This window comes from Aedes aegypti, chromosome 3 (genome assembly GCF_002204515.2).
Source record: "Aedes aegypti strain LVP_AGWG chromosome 3, AaegL5.0 Primary Assembly, whole genome shotgun sequence".
Classification (NCBI taxonomy): Eukaryota; Metazoa; Arthropoda; class Insecta; order Diptera; family Culicidae; genus Aedes; species Aedes aegypti.
In genome coordinates, this window is record NC_035109.1 from 184,356,356 (window position 1) to 184,370,815 (window position 14,460).

Below are 14,460 nucleotides of genomic sequence, written 5' to 3' on the forward strand. Positions count from 1 at the left end.
GTGACCGAGAGAGTAATTTTCAAAATAAATTTATAAATCATTAAGTCCTATTACTTGATCTACAAACATAAATTGCATGCGAACTTCGTAAAACTTCGTTGAGAAAGTTTTCGTTACAGTTGGAAAGTCACGTGAGAAAATCTTTAAGAATTTAAGCAAAAGGATGGCATTCTTCTTGTTTATCCAAATCCAATTTACCGCCGAGTATTGTTCGCAGCACGTTCAAAGACCTCAAAAGCTCTCCGGTTGACCTCTTTCAACGTCCAAGATTCGTGGCCGTACAGAGCTACCGGAAGAATTAGAGTCTTGTACAACGCGAGTTTGGTTTCGCCTGTAAGCTGCGGGACTTTAGCTTGTTACGGAGTCCGTAAATAGCCCGACTCGCAGCTGCAATACGCCTTTTAACCTCGCGGGTAACATCATTATCGCAAGTCACTAGTGTTCCAAGGTACACAAATTCTTCAACGACTTCAAAAATATCACCACCTAGGGTATCCGTCCTATTATGGAGGACTTAAGCAAGGTGTTGAAATTAAAATCGTATTGCAGTGTCCAACATCTAAATATTATAGTATTTTGCAATGTTAGGTGTTAAAACTATCCTTTATCTGGAGTATAGTGAAGTAAAAAAGTATTTTTTTGTAATTATACATACATTTTCTGGATATAAATCTGAAGCTCTTCCTCTGTCCTATTATTGCGGTATTTTGTCCTATTATTGCGGTAGAGCCGTCCTATTATTGCGGTATACCAAAAACCATAAATTTTATTACATTCAATATACATTCAATACCACACAATGTTCGAGCATTGAAATTATGCTCCCTCCATGTTAATGATGACACTGCACGGTACTGTCAGTTTGTGTGACTTTGGACATATCTATGAGGAAAACTAATTCATTGCTTTATATCACGATTTGAAAACAAATCAACAGAATCGAATGATTTTCTGCCGGTTTCGTCTCCACTTTCGTCGTAGGTGGACAATGTCAAAGTAAATAGAAAAGGTTCTTCCATCTGAGACCACTAGTCGCTATAAAAGAAATGAATGTGTTGACTTAAGTATAACCTACAATTTTGATGCTTTTAAAAATATTTTCCACTAGCAACACAATTTTAAAGGATTTCTTCCTTGCGATCATCTTATATCTTAGTTTTTCAACGTATTTTTGGCATGTGTTCCGATTTTCAGTCAGTTTACGTGACTTTTTGGTAAAAGATTGTGCTTATTTACAAAATATTTGTAAATAAGAGGAACTACAGGGTAAAGATAAACATAAATCTTTCTTTGACTAAATAAATGTATGAATAACTCAAAATTATGTATCCTAATAATATAACTAATGTTTCCAGCAATTACATTTAAAATTACTATTGAAATATCGAATTTTTGAATGAGATTTACAGATACCGCAATAATACGCAAAACGCTATTTTCATTGTCCTATTATTGCGGTATATGCTTTTTCTCAAAAATATAGAACTTTTATTCAAAATTCAATATCTATCATGTAACTACATCCATATTGAACTGATATACCCGCTACATATAATTGTTTTGGTTCTAAACTTAAAAATCTAAGCTTATGTAAACCCGCCCGTAGATAGAGAGACTGGTTAAAAATATAGGCTTTTCTTGATGCATCATTTAAAACGGTTCTTCCAACGATCAAAATCGTTTAATTTTTTAAGCATTCATCTGGTACAGCTTGGGAATACTATAAGCTTTCATCATCACTAATAATATCCATAGAAAATTGAGTTTTCGTTTGATAATGAGGGTTTAATTCTTATACCGCAATAATAGGGAATACCGCAATAATGGGCAAATTACCCTATAGCCACCTCACTACCTCCATCACCTATGGGCCCACGATGTCTACCAGCGACCATGTACTTTGTCTTTGTGGTTTTAATAATGAACCCAATTCGCGTTGTCTCCCTTTTAAAAGGCACGTATGTCTCTTCCACGGCTCGGCGATCAATGCCGATTTTGTCGATATCGTCCGCAAAACCAAGGAACATATACGAACGTGTGATAATAGTGCCATTCCTATGCACGCAAGCTCTCCTTATTGCTCCTTCTAACGCTATGTTGAACAATAGGTTTGAAAGTGTATCGCCCTGCTTCTATCCGTCTAAGGTTACGAAGGATGTGGAAATCTCATCCGCAACCCGTATACTTGATTTCGATCCTTTCAACGTTGCACGAATCAGTCTAATCAGCTTCGTCGGAAAACCATGTTCCATCAGTTTTTCCCATAGCTCGTTTCTTTTAACTGAATCGTACGCCGTCCTGAAATCAATTAACAGATGATGAGTCTTCAAGTTGTACTCCCGGAATTTATCGAGGATCTGTCGCAGGGTAAACATTTGATCCGACGTCGATCGGCCCTCACGAAAACCAGCTTGGTATTCGCCGACGAAGGACTCTTCAATTGGTCTCAATCTGTTGAACAGAATACGTGACATTATTTTGTACGCCGAATTTATGAGCGTTATTCCTCGGTAATTGGCGCACTCCTGTCTATGCCCTTTTTTGAAGAGAGGGCAAATAAGGCCATCCATCCAGCTAGCAGGCAGTTCTTCTTCCTCCCTTATCCTTAGTAGTATATGGTGAATTCTATGTAGCTGCTCACTACCGTGCTTGAGAAGTTCGGCCCAGCAGCCTTGTTGTTCTTCAGCTCTTTAATCGCCTTCTTAACCTCATCTAGAGATAATGGCTCCACAACTTGACCGTCGTTGTCGATGTTCATTCTGTTCTCCGATGCTCTATCGTTCCCTCCATTCAGTAACGTTTCGAGTGCTCTTTCCACCTGGCAGCCACCATCGTTTTATCTGTCAGCAAATTACCTTCACGGTCGTTGCACATGACGGGAGACGGCGTTGACTTTCTCCGCACGCCATTGACAGTTTCATAGAATCGTCGCATATCGTTCTGTTCCATACAGTTTTGCGCCTCGGCTATCACGTTCTCATCAAACTATTTTTTCTTCCTGTGATGGATTCGCTTTTCGGCTGATCTTGCTTCCCTGTACCGCTCTCTGTTCAGCCTGGTACCAGACACTAACATCCGACGTCTGGCCACGTTCTTTTCATCCGTCACCCTCTGGCACTCTTCGTCGAACCATCCGCTTCTGGGGCGTCTTCGAGCAGTACCTATCACTTCTCGCGCTGTTTCACTCACCACTCCATGGATTGCATCCCATAGATTGTTGAGGTTTTCGCTCACATTGACCTCATTTATCCGCTAGTCCAGCTTTTGGTGGTATTCAGACAAGGCTGGTAGCGAGTCACTTTTTAGTGGCTTGGTCACTTTTTTGAGGCCAGTCACTTCAAAGTCTCTTTTTTGAAGCCATTTCAACTAAAGTTACTTTTTACGTCAAAAAGTCACTTTTTTCAACTATTTTGAGCTAAATTTTCGGGAGAAAATAATGCACCGGCCTTTTTTAATTTAGGCTAAGTTTTAAGTTAGGTCATCGCCAGAACATCTTCTTGTCGGTATCATGTCGGTGGTTCATGGTTGCCATGTGAAAAAAACTTGTAAAAAAGTTAATCTTTCATTGAGTTCCACGTAACTTGTAATGCAGGTCGGACTCGAATATCCGGAGACTCGATTATTCGGTGACTCGATTATCCGGAATTTTAGACTCGATTATCCGGAGTATGTTTTTTACATTCTTGGTGTTCAGTTTTTATGCATATGCATTTGAGATAATTTAGTATTACAACAAACAATATGAACAGTTTAGCTGTTTTGAACGTAGGTAAAAAAGAGGGTTTTAAGAAGGTTATTTTTAGTGTATTTTTCTGTTTTCTTCTCAAGAATCCTAATATTCCTACAAATAATTTCTGGCTACGCCATTGCATCATATAAATAAAAAAAAAATGATTATATTTAAGTTATTTTATCGCGGATGTTAATAACAAAGAATAATTATTTAATGTTCTATTTGAGAGTAAAAACATATCATGCTTCGTAGGACAGACTTTATTTGCAAACCAAACCTTTAAAAATGGCCGGATAGATCTAAGCTAGAGCATATCCTAAAGTTTTTTTTACGTCGGTCGACGTCCCGCGTAAAAAAACGCGTTGTTTCAAAAAAACGGCGTAAAACCGAGTTGTTTTTAAAAACGACGTAAACAAGACTCGTGTTTTTCGACTATTAATTTATCGTCAATTTATCGTTTTCATTGAATCGTTCATGAAATCTTGCATGCATTCTTCAAAGAAATGTGGGGCGTCCTCTTCTTGGATTTTTTGATTCACTTCGGCAGGAGATTTTTGAAAGCCACAGAGTTTATATTTGACATTAATATGCGCGATATTGAAGTATTTTTTATTCCAATTCGACCAACTATAACCCCCAATGTCAAGTGAATCATGAAAGTGTCCAAGTAATTTTGATTGAAATATTAGAAGATTAGTGCTATTAACTACTTTAAAAGAATAACTCAAAAGAACAGCCTGTTAAACCTATCGTTTTTATGCTAAATGTCCATTCAGCCAAACGTACCTCCCATTAAACTTACTGATGGAAAATTCCAATGTCACTTATATCAACCATTTGTTCTTTTTAAGTCGGCGTTTGAAGGACGCGGATTTAAGAAGTATTTCAATCATATTCGATCTTCTATCATCATTTTTTATTTGAAATACTGATTAATGCCCAAGTATAACATTTTCCGTAATCTTGATCTGGTTACATAAAATATTAACCTTATTAGGTAGTAGAGTTTGGATGGAAAAGTGAAACGACAAAAAAATTATTTTTTTCAAATGTTCCAAATCGTATTGAAATTTACAAAATAAAATACTTTGGTGATACTTTATTGTTGGGAATATCTTAAAGTTTTGGAAGTACAATAAAAATTTCCAAATATGGTACTCAACGAGACTTACTACCTGCAGAAGATCATATTGAATATTCCCAATCTATTGGATATTGATCGTAAAACAGTATATTAGAATTGAAATAAAACTGATTTCGGTTGGATTTTCAAGTCACTTTTAGTCACTTTTTCGAGAATCGAAAGTCACTTTTTAGTCACTTTTTTTCTCAAATCTGGTCACTAAAATAACTTTTTTCGGTGCCAATTTTCGCTACCAGCCCTGGGTATTCAGCTGTAACACCGTCTGCTGAAAAGCGCATTGTTCGCTGTGGTCTTGAATTCGCTACAGTTGATAACCGCGCTAGAATTTTACTGATAACGAGGTAGTGATCCGAGTCAATATTAGGACCCTTGAAACTCCTAACATTGATGACATCTGAGAAATGTCGGCCATCCACCAGAATATGGTCTATCTGGTTGCAAATTTCACCATTAGGATGCCTCCAGGTGTGCTTCCGAATATCCTTGCGTTTAAAGTAGGTGCTCCTGATGACCATCCCCCTGGAAGCAGCGAAAGTCACTAGCCGTAGGTCGTTGTCATTGGTAATGGAGTGAAGACTCTTTTTACCGATGATCGGACGGAAAAAGTCCTCTCTTCCGACCTGCGCGTTCGCATCTCCGATGACGCCATAGGCCTTATCAAGGCCTTCATAGAACGCGTCCTTGACGTCATCAGGTTTGTCGTTCGACGGTGCATAGATGTTGATCAGGCTGTAGTTGAAGAATTTGCCCCGTATCCTCAGTACGCAGATTCGCTCGCTAATCGGTTTCCACTTCAAAACGCGTTTCATCTGCTTCCCGATCACTATGAAACCGACTCCATGTTCTGCCTTATCGCCGCCGCTATGGTAGATGTTATATTTGAACGTAGTGTTGGCGATGGGATCAACCGTCCGGAATTCACGTTCTCCAGATCTAGGACACCGCACTTCTTGAATGGCGGCCTCGCCCACCGCAACCTTCTGCAGTTCACGAGCCAAAAGGCTCGCTCGTCCGAGTTCATTTAACGTCCTGATAATTCCAGGTACCAAGTTTCCATTCATAGTCCTTATTTCGTTGCCAGGTCGGTTGCCGAAAATATCGTTCGTTATTTCTTCTTTCTCCATTTTTCGTGGTAGGTGAGAAATTTGATATGCTACCTTACCGGGGTTGCGCTACCTACATCACGTTGATGGGGCTGCCACCTTAGGTTAGTTGACGTGATACAACATTTCATACTCAACTCAGCCGCTGGATACCAAAACAGACGCTGTTTGAGCCGCACCTCCTGGTGAACAGACGCTCGGGACGCACCCCCTCACTCTAGCTGATGTCAGAAGGACAACAGTGCCCAGGTGGCACTACCAGCTAAGTACGCAACCCTTAGCTGGCGGTCTTTGTCATCGTTAGACCAGTGGAAGCGTGAGGTAGGGACTTGCGAGGACCAGAGCTATGTTGGACGCTTCTTCCTGGTTGTCGCCTCACCATTTTACAACCCTACCCAGGTAACCATAGGCCGTATATCGGACCCTTTCAGCCATATACGGCTAATATAGTGCTATTTAACGGCTTATTGGCATTATATCAGCAGTAAATCAACATTTTGGCCCAATATACGGCTTATTGGTTACCTGGGTAGTATACTGACAACTATTTTAAAAAGTGCATCGCTGAAGAACAGCCGATAATTCTTCTTCTTGGCTTTACTTCTTTACTCGGACAGAGCCTGCTTCTCAGCTTAGTGTTCAATGAGCACTTCCACAGCTATTAACTAAGAGCTTTCTTTGCCAAGTTGCTATTTTTGCATTCGTATATCGTGTGGCTAGTAGGATTATACTCTATGCCAAGGAAAGTCAAGGAAATTTCCATTTCGGAAAGATCCTGGACCGATCGGGAATCGAACCCATTCACCTTCAGCATGGCTTTGCTTTGTATCCGTGGACTCTAATCACTCGGCTAAGGAAGGCCCAGCTTCTCCGGGTCTAATATTGATCTCTCAAAATAGGGGCTGGTCGGTTTCTATGGCGCAGTATTAACGAAGGCATTTTCTCCGTTGTCTTCACTCTTATTTCGTGCGCTTGCAACGTCAGGTGTTCAATGAAGTACTGATCTCATCTTTCGATCACCTCACATCTGTCCGTTAAGATGCTCCTATTCGCGTCCTTGCACATCTCGATTACACGAAATGGGATGCGTTGAACTTCTGATATAATGATGTCACAATCAGTTGCAGTTATCAAGGGGATGCTGTAACAAGTAGAAGAAAGATTTTAATAATACATAGTTTGTAACCATTGAGATTAAATGTAAATTATAATTTCCAGAAAACACAAAACCCTAGCGCTGGTCAAGGACGGCCGTCCAATCGGTGGAATCTGCTTCCGCACGTTCGCAACGCAAGGGTTCACCGAGATTGTGTTCTGTGCAGTCACGAGCAGCGAGCAAGTCAAGGGCTACGGAACCCATTTGATGAACCACCTGAAGGACTACAGCACACAGCGAGGCATCAAGCACTTCCTGACCTACGCCGACGAATTTGCAATCGGATATTTCAAGAAGCAGGGTTTCTCCAAAGACATTAAAGTGGCGCGTCATGTCTATGCTGGTACGTTGGATTCGATTTTCGAATAACGATTTTTTTCTAATACGACTTTGTTACGTTTTTAGGTTACATTAAAGAGTACGAAGGAGCAACGCTTATGCATTGTGAACTGCATCCCAGCCTGATTTACACTCAATTCAGCTCGGTAATTCGGAAGCAGAAAGAGATTGTAAAAGAGCTGATTGCTCAACGTCAGCAAGAGGTTCAGAAGGTTCATCCTGGGTTAACGTGTTTCAAAGAAGGCGTATGTACTAACATTTCTTTACACAATTTAGTCGGTTAACGATCTTCCTTCAATTCTCAGCTCCGTAGCATTCCCATCGAGTCCATTCCGGGTTTGCGCGAAGTCGGATGGAGACCGCAGTTTCGCACCCAGCGCACCTCTCGTCCACTGGAGGAATCAGCCGATCCGGATAAGCTGTCGAACGCCCTGACCGGTGTGCTCCAATCCGTTCGGCAACATTCGGCAGCTTGGCCGTTCTTGAAGCCGGTGAACCCCGCCGAAGTGCCGGACTACTACGACCACATCAAGTACCCGATGGACTTGAAAACTATGGGCGAACGACTGAAGAATAAGTACGAGAAAAACGTCTTAAGTGTTGCCCTGATTTTCTATTATGTCACTTTTGCGCTCCCGTTCCAGGTATTACATTTCGCGACGGCTATTTATGGCAGACATGGCGCGCATTTTCACAAACTGTCGATTGTATAATTCGCCTGAGACTGAATACTTTCGGTGAGTGTTTCCCTATGATCGCAGTGCTCCCCAGACCGTTACTATCAGAAAAAATCTCAATCAAATCTGTGCTCACCAGTCGTTGTCTATAGCATGGCAAAACTGAATGTCTAGCCGAACTTTAAAAAAAGAACGCTCGTTTTGAAGTTACGCCTTTTTGATGGTACAGTCGAAGCTTGTTGTAACGACATCGCAAGGGAGCGTCTTAAGAGAGAAAAGCCGTTATAGAGAACAGTGCTGGGAATGCTGTATTACCATTGCTCGATAACTGGGCTGAGAGAACCTTCCAGTTAGCGAGCAGTGCTCGATAACTGGACTGCCATTCCAACGCACACACACATTCAAATAAAAATCGAGGGCGACTTAGATGCAAAGTTTTGGTTGGCGTCATTCGGTTTTGGAATCGCGTCGTGTTCGTGTCATTCCGTCATTGAATTCGCGTTTTAATCGTACCGTCTTGTAAATTTTGAGGTGAATTAAACAGTTTTCGTTCCTACAATGAACATCCCACCGGGCACCAACCGCAAACGGAAACAAAAAACCCTTACGTTGGTGGAAAAAGTTAAAATTATCGACGATTTCGAAAGAGGTGGTGGATCGCACGAGTCGCTCGCCAATTAAAAAAATAATGCCGAAACCTTATTTTGCATTTGCACGCCCCTCGTCAGTTACGGGATGGTGAAAGTTTTTGACGTTTAACTGTTTTTTAACTGGGCTACAGCCCAGTTAGCGAGCACCCAGTTAAAAAGCAGCCCAGTTAAATAGCACCCAGTTATCGAGCATTAGCTGTAGTAGTAGGCTTGAATTTCGCGAAAATCACGTGGCTCTTCCCAGTACAGTAGTCCACAAACGTGAATCTCATCAAGTAGCCTATGTTGGGTGAATGAATTTCCTAAATCGTTAGTGTCATTGAAGCCTCTAAATGCGGGAAATGGACCTGTGCACGAGTTCACGAATTTGACGTTTGAGCGGTGCCGAATTCACTTGTTGCCATGGTCACGTAAATAACACGGCACCGCTCAAACGTCAGATAGTGAACTCGTGCATCGGTCCATGGACCAATGCACGAGTTCACTAATTTGACGTTTGAGCGGTGCCGAATTCACTGGTTTCCGTGGTCACGTAAATAACACGGCACCGCTAAAACGTCAAATGGTAAACTCGTGCATCGGTCCATAGAACATTTTTCTACAGTAATTTTGGGTTGCCCTTAGCCACGGGTGTTTTGCAATTTTCAAGGCTTTTTGCCTACAGCAGACGACAACGGTCAACGATGCGTCAACTTTGCAGCCTCTCGTGATATGGTAGTCCGAAGCACCTTCATCATCCGCAAATAAATCCATAAGGCCATGGAGATCACCCGATAATCTAACCAAGAACCAAATCGACCACGTTCTAATCGACGGAAATGTTCGCACATACCGCAGTGCGAATATAGATTAGGACCACTTCCTAGCTAGCTGTAAGTCGTTCTTACGGTGATCAACAAGCTGTACTTCATATCGAAGGTGATCAACTCGCGTCGAAGCCGAACGCCGTGGCTTAACATCGAGCGGCTACGGGACTCAGAAGTATCCCAAGAATACGCGCAGCAGTTGGAAGTGGCCCTACCAACGGAAGAGCAGCTTGGCGCCACAACTCTTGAAGATGGCTGGAGGCACATAAGATCCGTCATAGGTAGCACCGCAACAGCAGCACTAGGTCCAGCGGCCCCGAATAAGAAAAACGACTGGTTCGACGGCGAACGCGACCAGTTGAAGAATGAGAAGAATGCAGCATGGACGAGAATGCTGCAACACCGCACGAAAGCGAACGAGGCACGGTATAAACAGGCACGGAACAGACAAAACTCGGTCTTCCGGAGAAAGAAGCGCCATCAAGTAGAATGAGATCTCGAAGCGATGGGAGCGCTTTTCCGCGCTAAAGACACACGAAAGTTTTACGAAAAGCTTAACCGTATGCGCAAAGTCTTTATGCCACAAGCCGATATGTGTAGAGACTGTGACGGAAATCTTCTCACGAACGAACGTGAGATGGTCGAAAGGTGGCGGCTGCAATACGACGAGCACCTTAATGTGGCCAGTAGCGAAAGTGGCACGGAAATAACTTTGGGAGCACGCGCGGACGACGAAAGACTTCCGCCTCCAGATCTCCAAGAGGTAGAAACGGAGATTAGACGGTTGAAAAACAACAAAGCCGCTGGAGTGGACCAACTACCGAGCGAGTTGCTAAAATACGGTGGTGATGCACTGGCAAGAGCGCTGCACTGGGTTATTTCCAAGATTTGGGAGGAGGAAGTATAGCCGGAGGAGTGAATGGAAGGTGTGGTCTACAAAAAGGGCGACAAGTTGGATTGCGCCAATTATCGTGCGATCACAATTTTGAGCGCCGCCTACAAGGTATTCTCCCAAATTCTATGCCGCCGTCTATTACCTATTGCTATAGAATTCGTTGGGCAATACCAGGCAGGATTTATGGGCGAACGAGCAACAACAAATATTTGCCATCCGCCAGTTGTTGCAGAAATGCCGCGAATACAATTTATCCACACATTATTTATTAATCGATTTTAAATCAGCTTATGATACAATCGATCAAGAACAGCTATGGTACAATACGGTTTTCCGGTTAAACTGATAAGATTGATCAAGGCGACGATGGAGCGAGTGATGTGCGTAGTCCGAGTATCAGGGACACTCTCGAACCCTTCGAATCTCGCAGAGGGTTACGGCAAGGTTATGGCCTTTCGTGTTTACTGTTCAACATTGCGTTAGAGGGTGTGATAAGAAGAGCGGGGATAGACACGAGTGGCACGATCTTCAGGAAGTCCGTTCAGTTGCTTGGTTTCGCCGACGATATTGATATTGTTGCACGCAACTTTGAGACGATGGCGGATACGTACATCCGACTAAGAGCTGAAGCTAGGCGAATCGGACTGAACAGCAATGTGTCGAAGACGAAGTACATGATAGCGAGGGGCTCAAGAGAAGACACGGCACGCCCCCCACCTCGAGTTCATATTGACGGTGATGAAATCGAGGTTGTCGAAGAATTCGTGTACTGGGGCTCACTGGTGATAGCCGACAACGACACCAAAAGAAAAATCCAGAGACGTATCGTTGCTTGAAATCGTGCCTACTTTGGACTCCGCAGAACGCTCCGATCGAGTCAAGTTCACCATCGCAAAAGTTAACCATCTACAAGACGCTGATTAGACCGGTACTCCTCTATGGGCACGAAACATGGACCCTACGTGCAGAGGATCAACGCACCCTTGGTGTTTTCGAACGGAAGGTGTTGCGGACCATCTACGGCGGAGTGCAGATGGAGGACGGAACGTGGAGAATGAACCATGGATTGTACCAGCTGCTGAGAGAACCAACCATCGTCTACCTCGCAAAAATTGGAAGGCTGCGGTGGGTCGGGCATGTCATCAGAATGTCGGATAACAACCCGGAGAAAAAGGTTCTTGAAAACAATCCGACCGGCACAAGACGACGTGGTGCGCAGCGAGTAAGATGGATTGATCAAGTTGAGGACGGTCTTCGGACCCTTCGCAGTATGCTTGGCTGGCGACAGGCAGCCATAGACCGAGTCGAATAGAGACATCTCCTACGTACAGCAGAGACCACCGAGGCCTTAGCCTGACTGGTAAGGTAATGTGTTCGCGTCGATCGTCTGCGTCTCTACTGCCAGATTATGGGGTAGATATTTCTGTTCTGAAAAGGCGTGGACGATGCCCAGTACCTCGGCTGCAAGATCGTCTGTTCCGAGTACAGAGCAAATAACGGCGGGAAAAGTCAATTAATTTCCACCTGAACGGAAGATGTAGGTGCGAAAAATATTTCACAGCTCCCTGTACTAATAATTAGCTTTATTAGGGAGATTTTCAGCCCGTGGCTGGTTCATCTCCATGTACTAATAATGATAATAATAGATCAATCAATAGACCTCTCCGTTTTTCTACATAAGAATGATAGTTATATAAATCACATGTGGTTCTTTGCGTTACTGAAAAGCGTTACGTAATGAACCATTACGCAACTCAAATGGATAATTGATAGTGGTTGGCTTCCCAGTTGATGGACAATGATTCACGTTCCAGTTGTCTAGCAAAAAAGCCCGTTCAATTATGGAATATCCGGTACGTATGGCAACAAAAAATAATGAATCGCTAGTGATCAACGATACATCTCCCGAACTAATTGATGATTTCCATGGATTCGATTTCAGTGGAAAGCTTGAATATACTAATGGACAGTACTGCAAACGAGAAAACTCTCGAGCATAGCTCGGCTGAGCTTCAGTTGAAGCACATATCACATAACAAAAATTACCATGCTTGTTGCGTTGCGTTGTTACCATGCGAACCCACCTCCGTTATTAAATTTGTGTATGACAACTTTGGATCTAGTTGATTTAGTTTACTGATACCTACGGTAAATGAAAAACTGTTGTAATAGCTATGAGTTTCTCTGATGCACAGATTTTGTGGAGATTTTTTTTATGATAATGGCGGTCTGGAGAGCACCGTGCTGATACCTACAGTTAAGTGGATTAGTATAACTTTCATTGTTCACGTTCCTCACAGTTGCGCCAACACTCTGGAGCGGTATTTCCAGACCAAGATGAAGGAAATCGGACTATGGGATAAATGATGTCCGCCCATCACAGCGGAACTGGCAAAAAATTCCGATCCGGATGAAGAGGATGACGACGACGACGATGATGATGATGACAAAGACCATAATGGTGGTGGCGGAGGACAGAGAAATCAAACTGTAGCTGGTAAGAAACCCGGCTATGGGATGAAAACCAAACCGACGCTGGCCATGATGCAGGAAGCCATATCTGGTGTGGAACACGGAAAAGATCTGAAAATTGTGTCTGGTGGTTTGCCGGATTTGGGAAATTTGTAAATAAGCTTTTGACAAAACGAACTAGTTGACTGTTATTTGACTAGGCAAAAATGTAGTGTCATTGTGTTGGAACCTACAAAATTGCACAATGTGTACCACGTAAAGTGGTATGGTTTACGCTAGGAAATACTTTCATGATTATGATGACCATTTCAAAAATAAATTACTATTATGAATGACTCAAATGAAACGCAAACTAATTTGCATTCGTAATTCGCATTTTATTGAGAAAAACCATATCTAAGGACACGCCAATATCAATTCACCTTTTTATTATCTGTATACCTACTGGAATTTTGACGATGGATAAGATGTAGTGTTAATCGATGAGGAATCATTATTTTCAGTATTAACCTAGTATTTGACACTCTTTATAACGGATCTTCAGTTCACACAATTCAAGTATCTTCCTTTCCTTTCTTATGATGATCTTTGAGAATTCTTCATCTTGAATAAAACTTCAAGATAGGCCAAGTATGGTGGATCACTCAAACTGTTCTAGTTCACTATGCCAGTATCAACAAACGCAGAAGTTGTACAAGAACTAAATGCATCCCACATTGGCATAATTCATGGATCAACGAGAGGTGATTGACATATGAAAGCAGCACTTTGATGAACACTTGAATGATGTTTTTCGTGTTTCGGCAATACTATCAGCTTTTTCATTTTCAGGTAGATCAAGCATTTTCTCTTTGATCGCTGCGCAACACAGCGGATCGGCCTCGGGCATATCCTTGCCCTCTAGCTCGCTATGAAAATTATCACGATAAAAGAAATCTGGAGCTCGCAATCATTCCTGCATGTTGCCAAACTTAGAAAACTTCGTTGCCAAGTCAGCAACGTTCAGCTGCAACGGAATCCAGTGCCACAAATCGACTCTGTGACCATTATTTTTTCATCACTCGAGCACCGACGTACGCCATCAGATTCTGGTTCGAGCTCAGCCAGCCTAGGCAGATCTTCGAATCGGTCCAAAAGTACACCTTGGTAATTTCTACCATCATCTCCAATTGAAGCACACTTATCACCTGGCTTGCCAGGACACATCCTTGTAGCCCTAGCCACGGTACAGTCTGCGACTTCATGGACGCTACACTTGATTTCTCGCTACTCTTGATATCGCTATACTAATCGAGCAGTGCATGATGTCCATTGCACGCTTGGACATCTGCTTCACAAGATTAGTAAGCTCGCTGTCATCGTTGTTGGAGCACAGGAATGCGCGATGGCTGCTCGATCCTACAATAGTCGGGTCGATTACTTCGTGTTATTCGATCCAATCAGCAGGAACATGCATCTTGAATCGAATTTTCAACGTACCGTAAG

General features: G+C 42.6%; 1 protein-coding gene across 1 annotated transcript in view; it reads left to right on the forward strand.

Moving 5' to 3' along the window:
- The window catches only part of LOC5577348 (histone acetyltransferase KAT2A), a 50,064-nt gene extending 36,737 nt beyond the window's left edge, over nucleotides 1–13,327 (forward strand). The window contains exons 3-7 of the mRNA XM_001656374.2: nucleotides 7,199–7,479; nucleotides 7,542–7,720; nucleotides 7,781–8,052; nucleotides 8,120–8,212; nucleotides 12,804–13,327. Of these exons, the coding sequence (XP_001656424.1) occupies nucleotides 7,199–7,479; nucleotides 7,542–7,720; nucleotides 7,781–8,052; nucleotides 8,120–8,212; nucleotides 12,804–12,870 (892 nt within the window). The 3' untranslated portion in view covers nucleotides 12,871–13,327. The remainder of the gene's footprint in view (nucleotides 1–7,198; nucleotides 7,480–7,541; nucleotides 7,721–7,780; nucleotides 8,053–8,119; nucleotides 8,213–12,803) is intronic.
- Nucleotides 13,328–14,460: the final 1,133 nt, after the last annotated feature.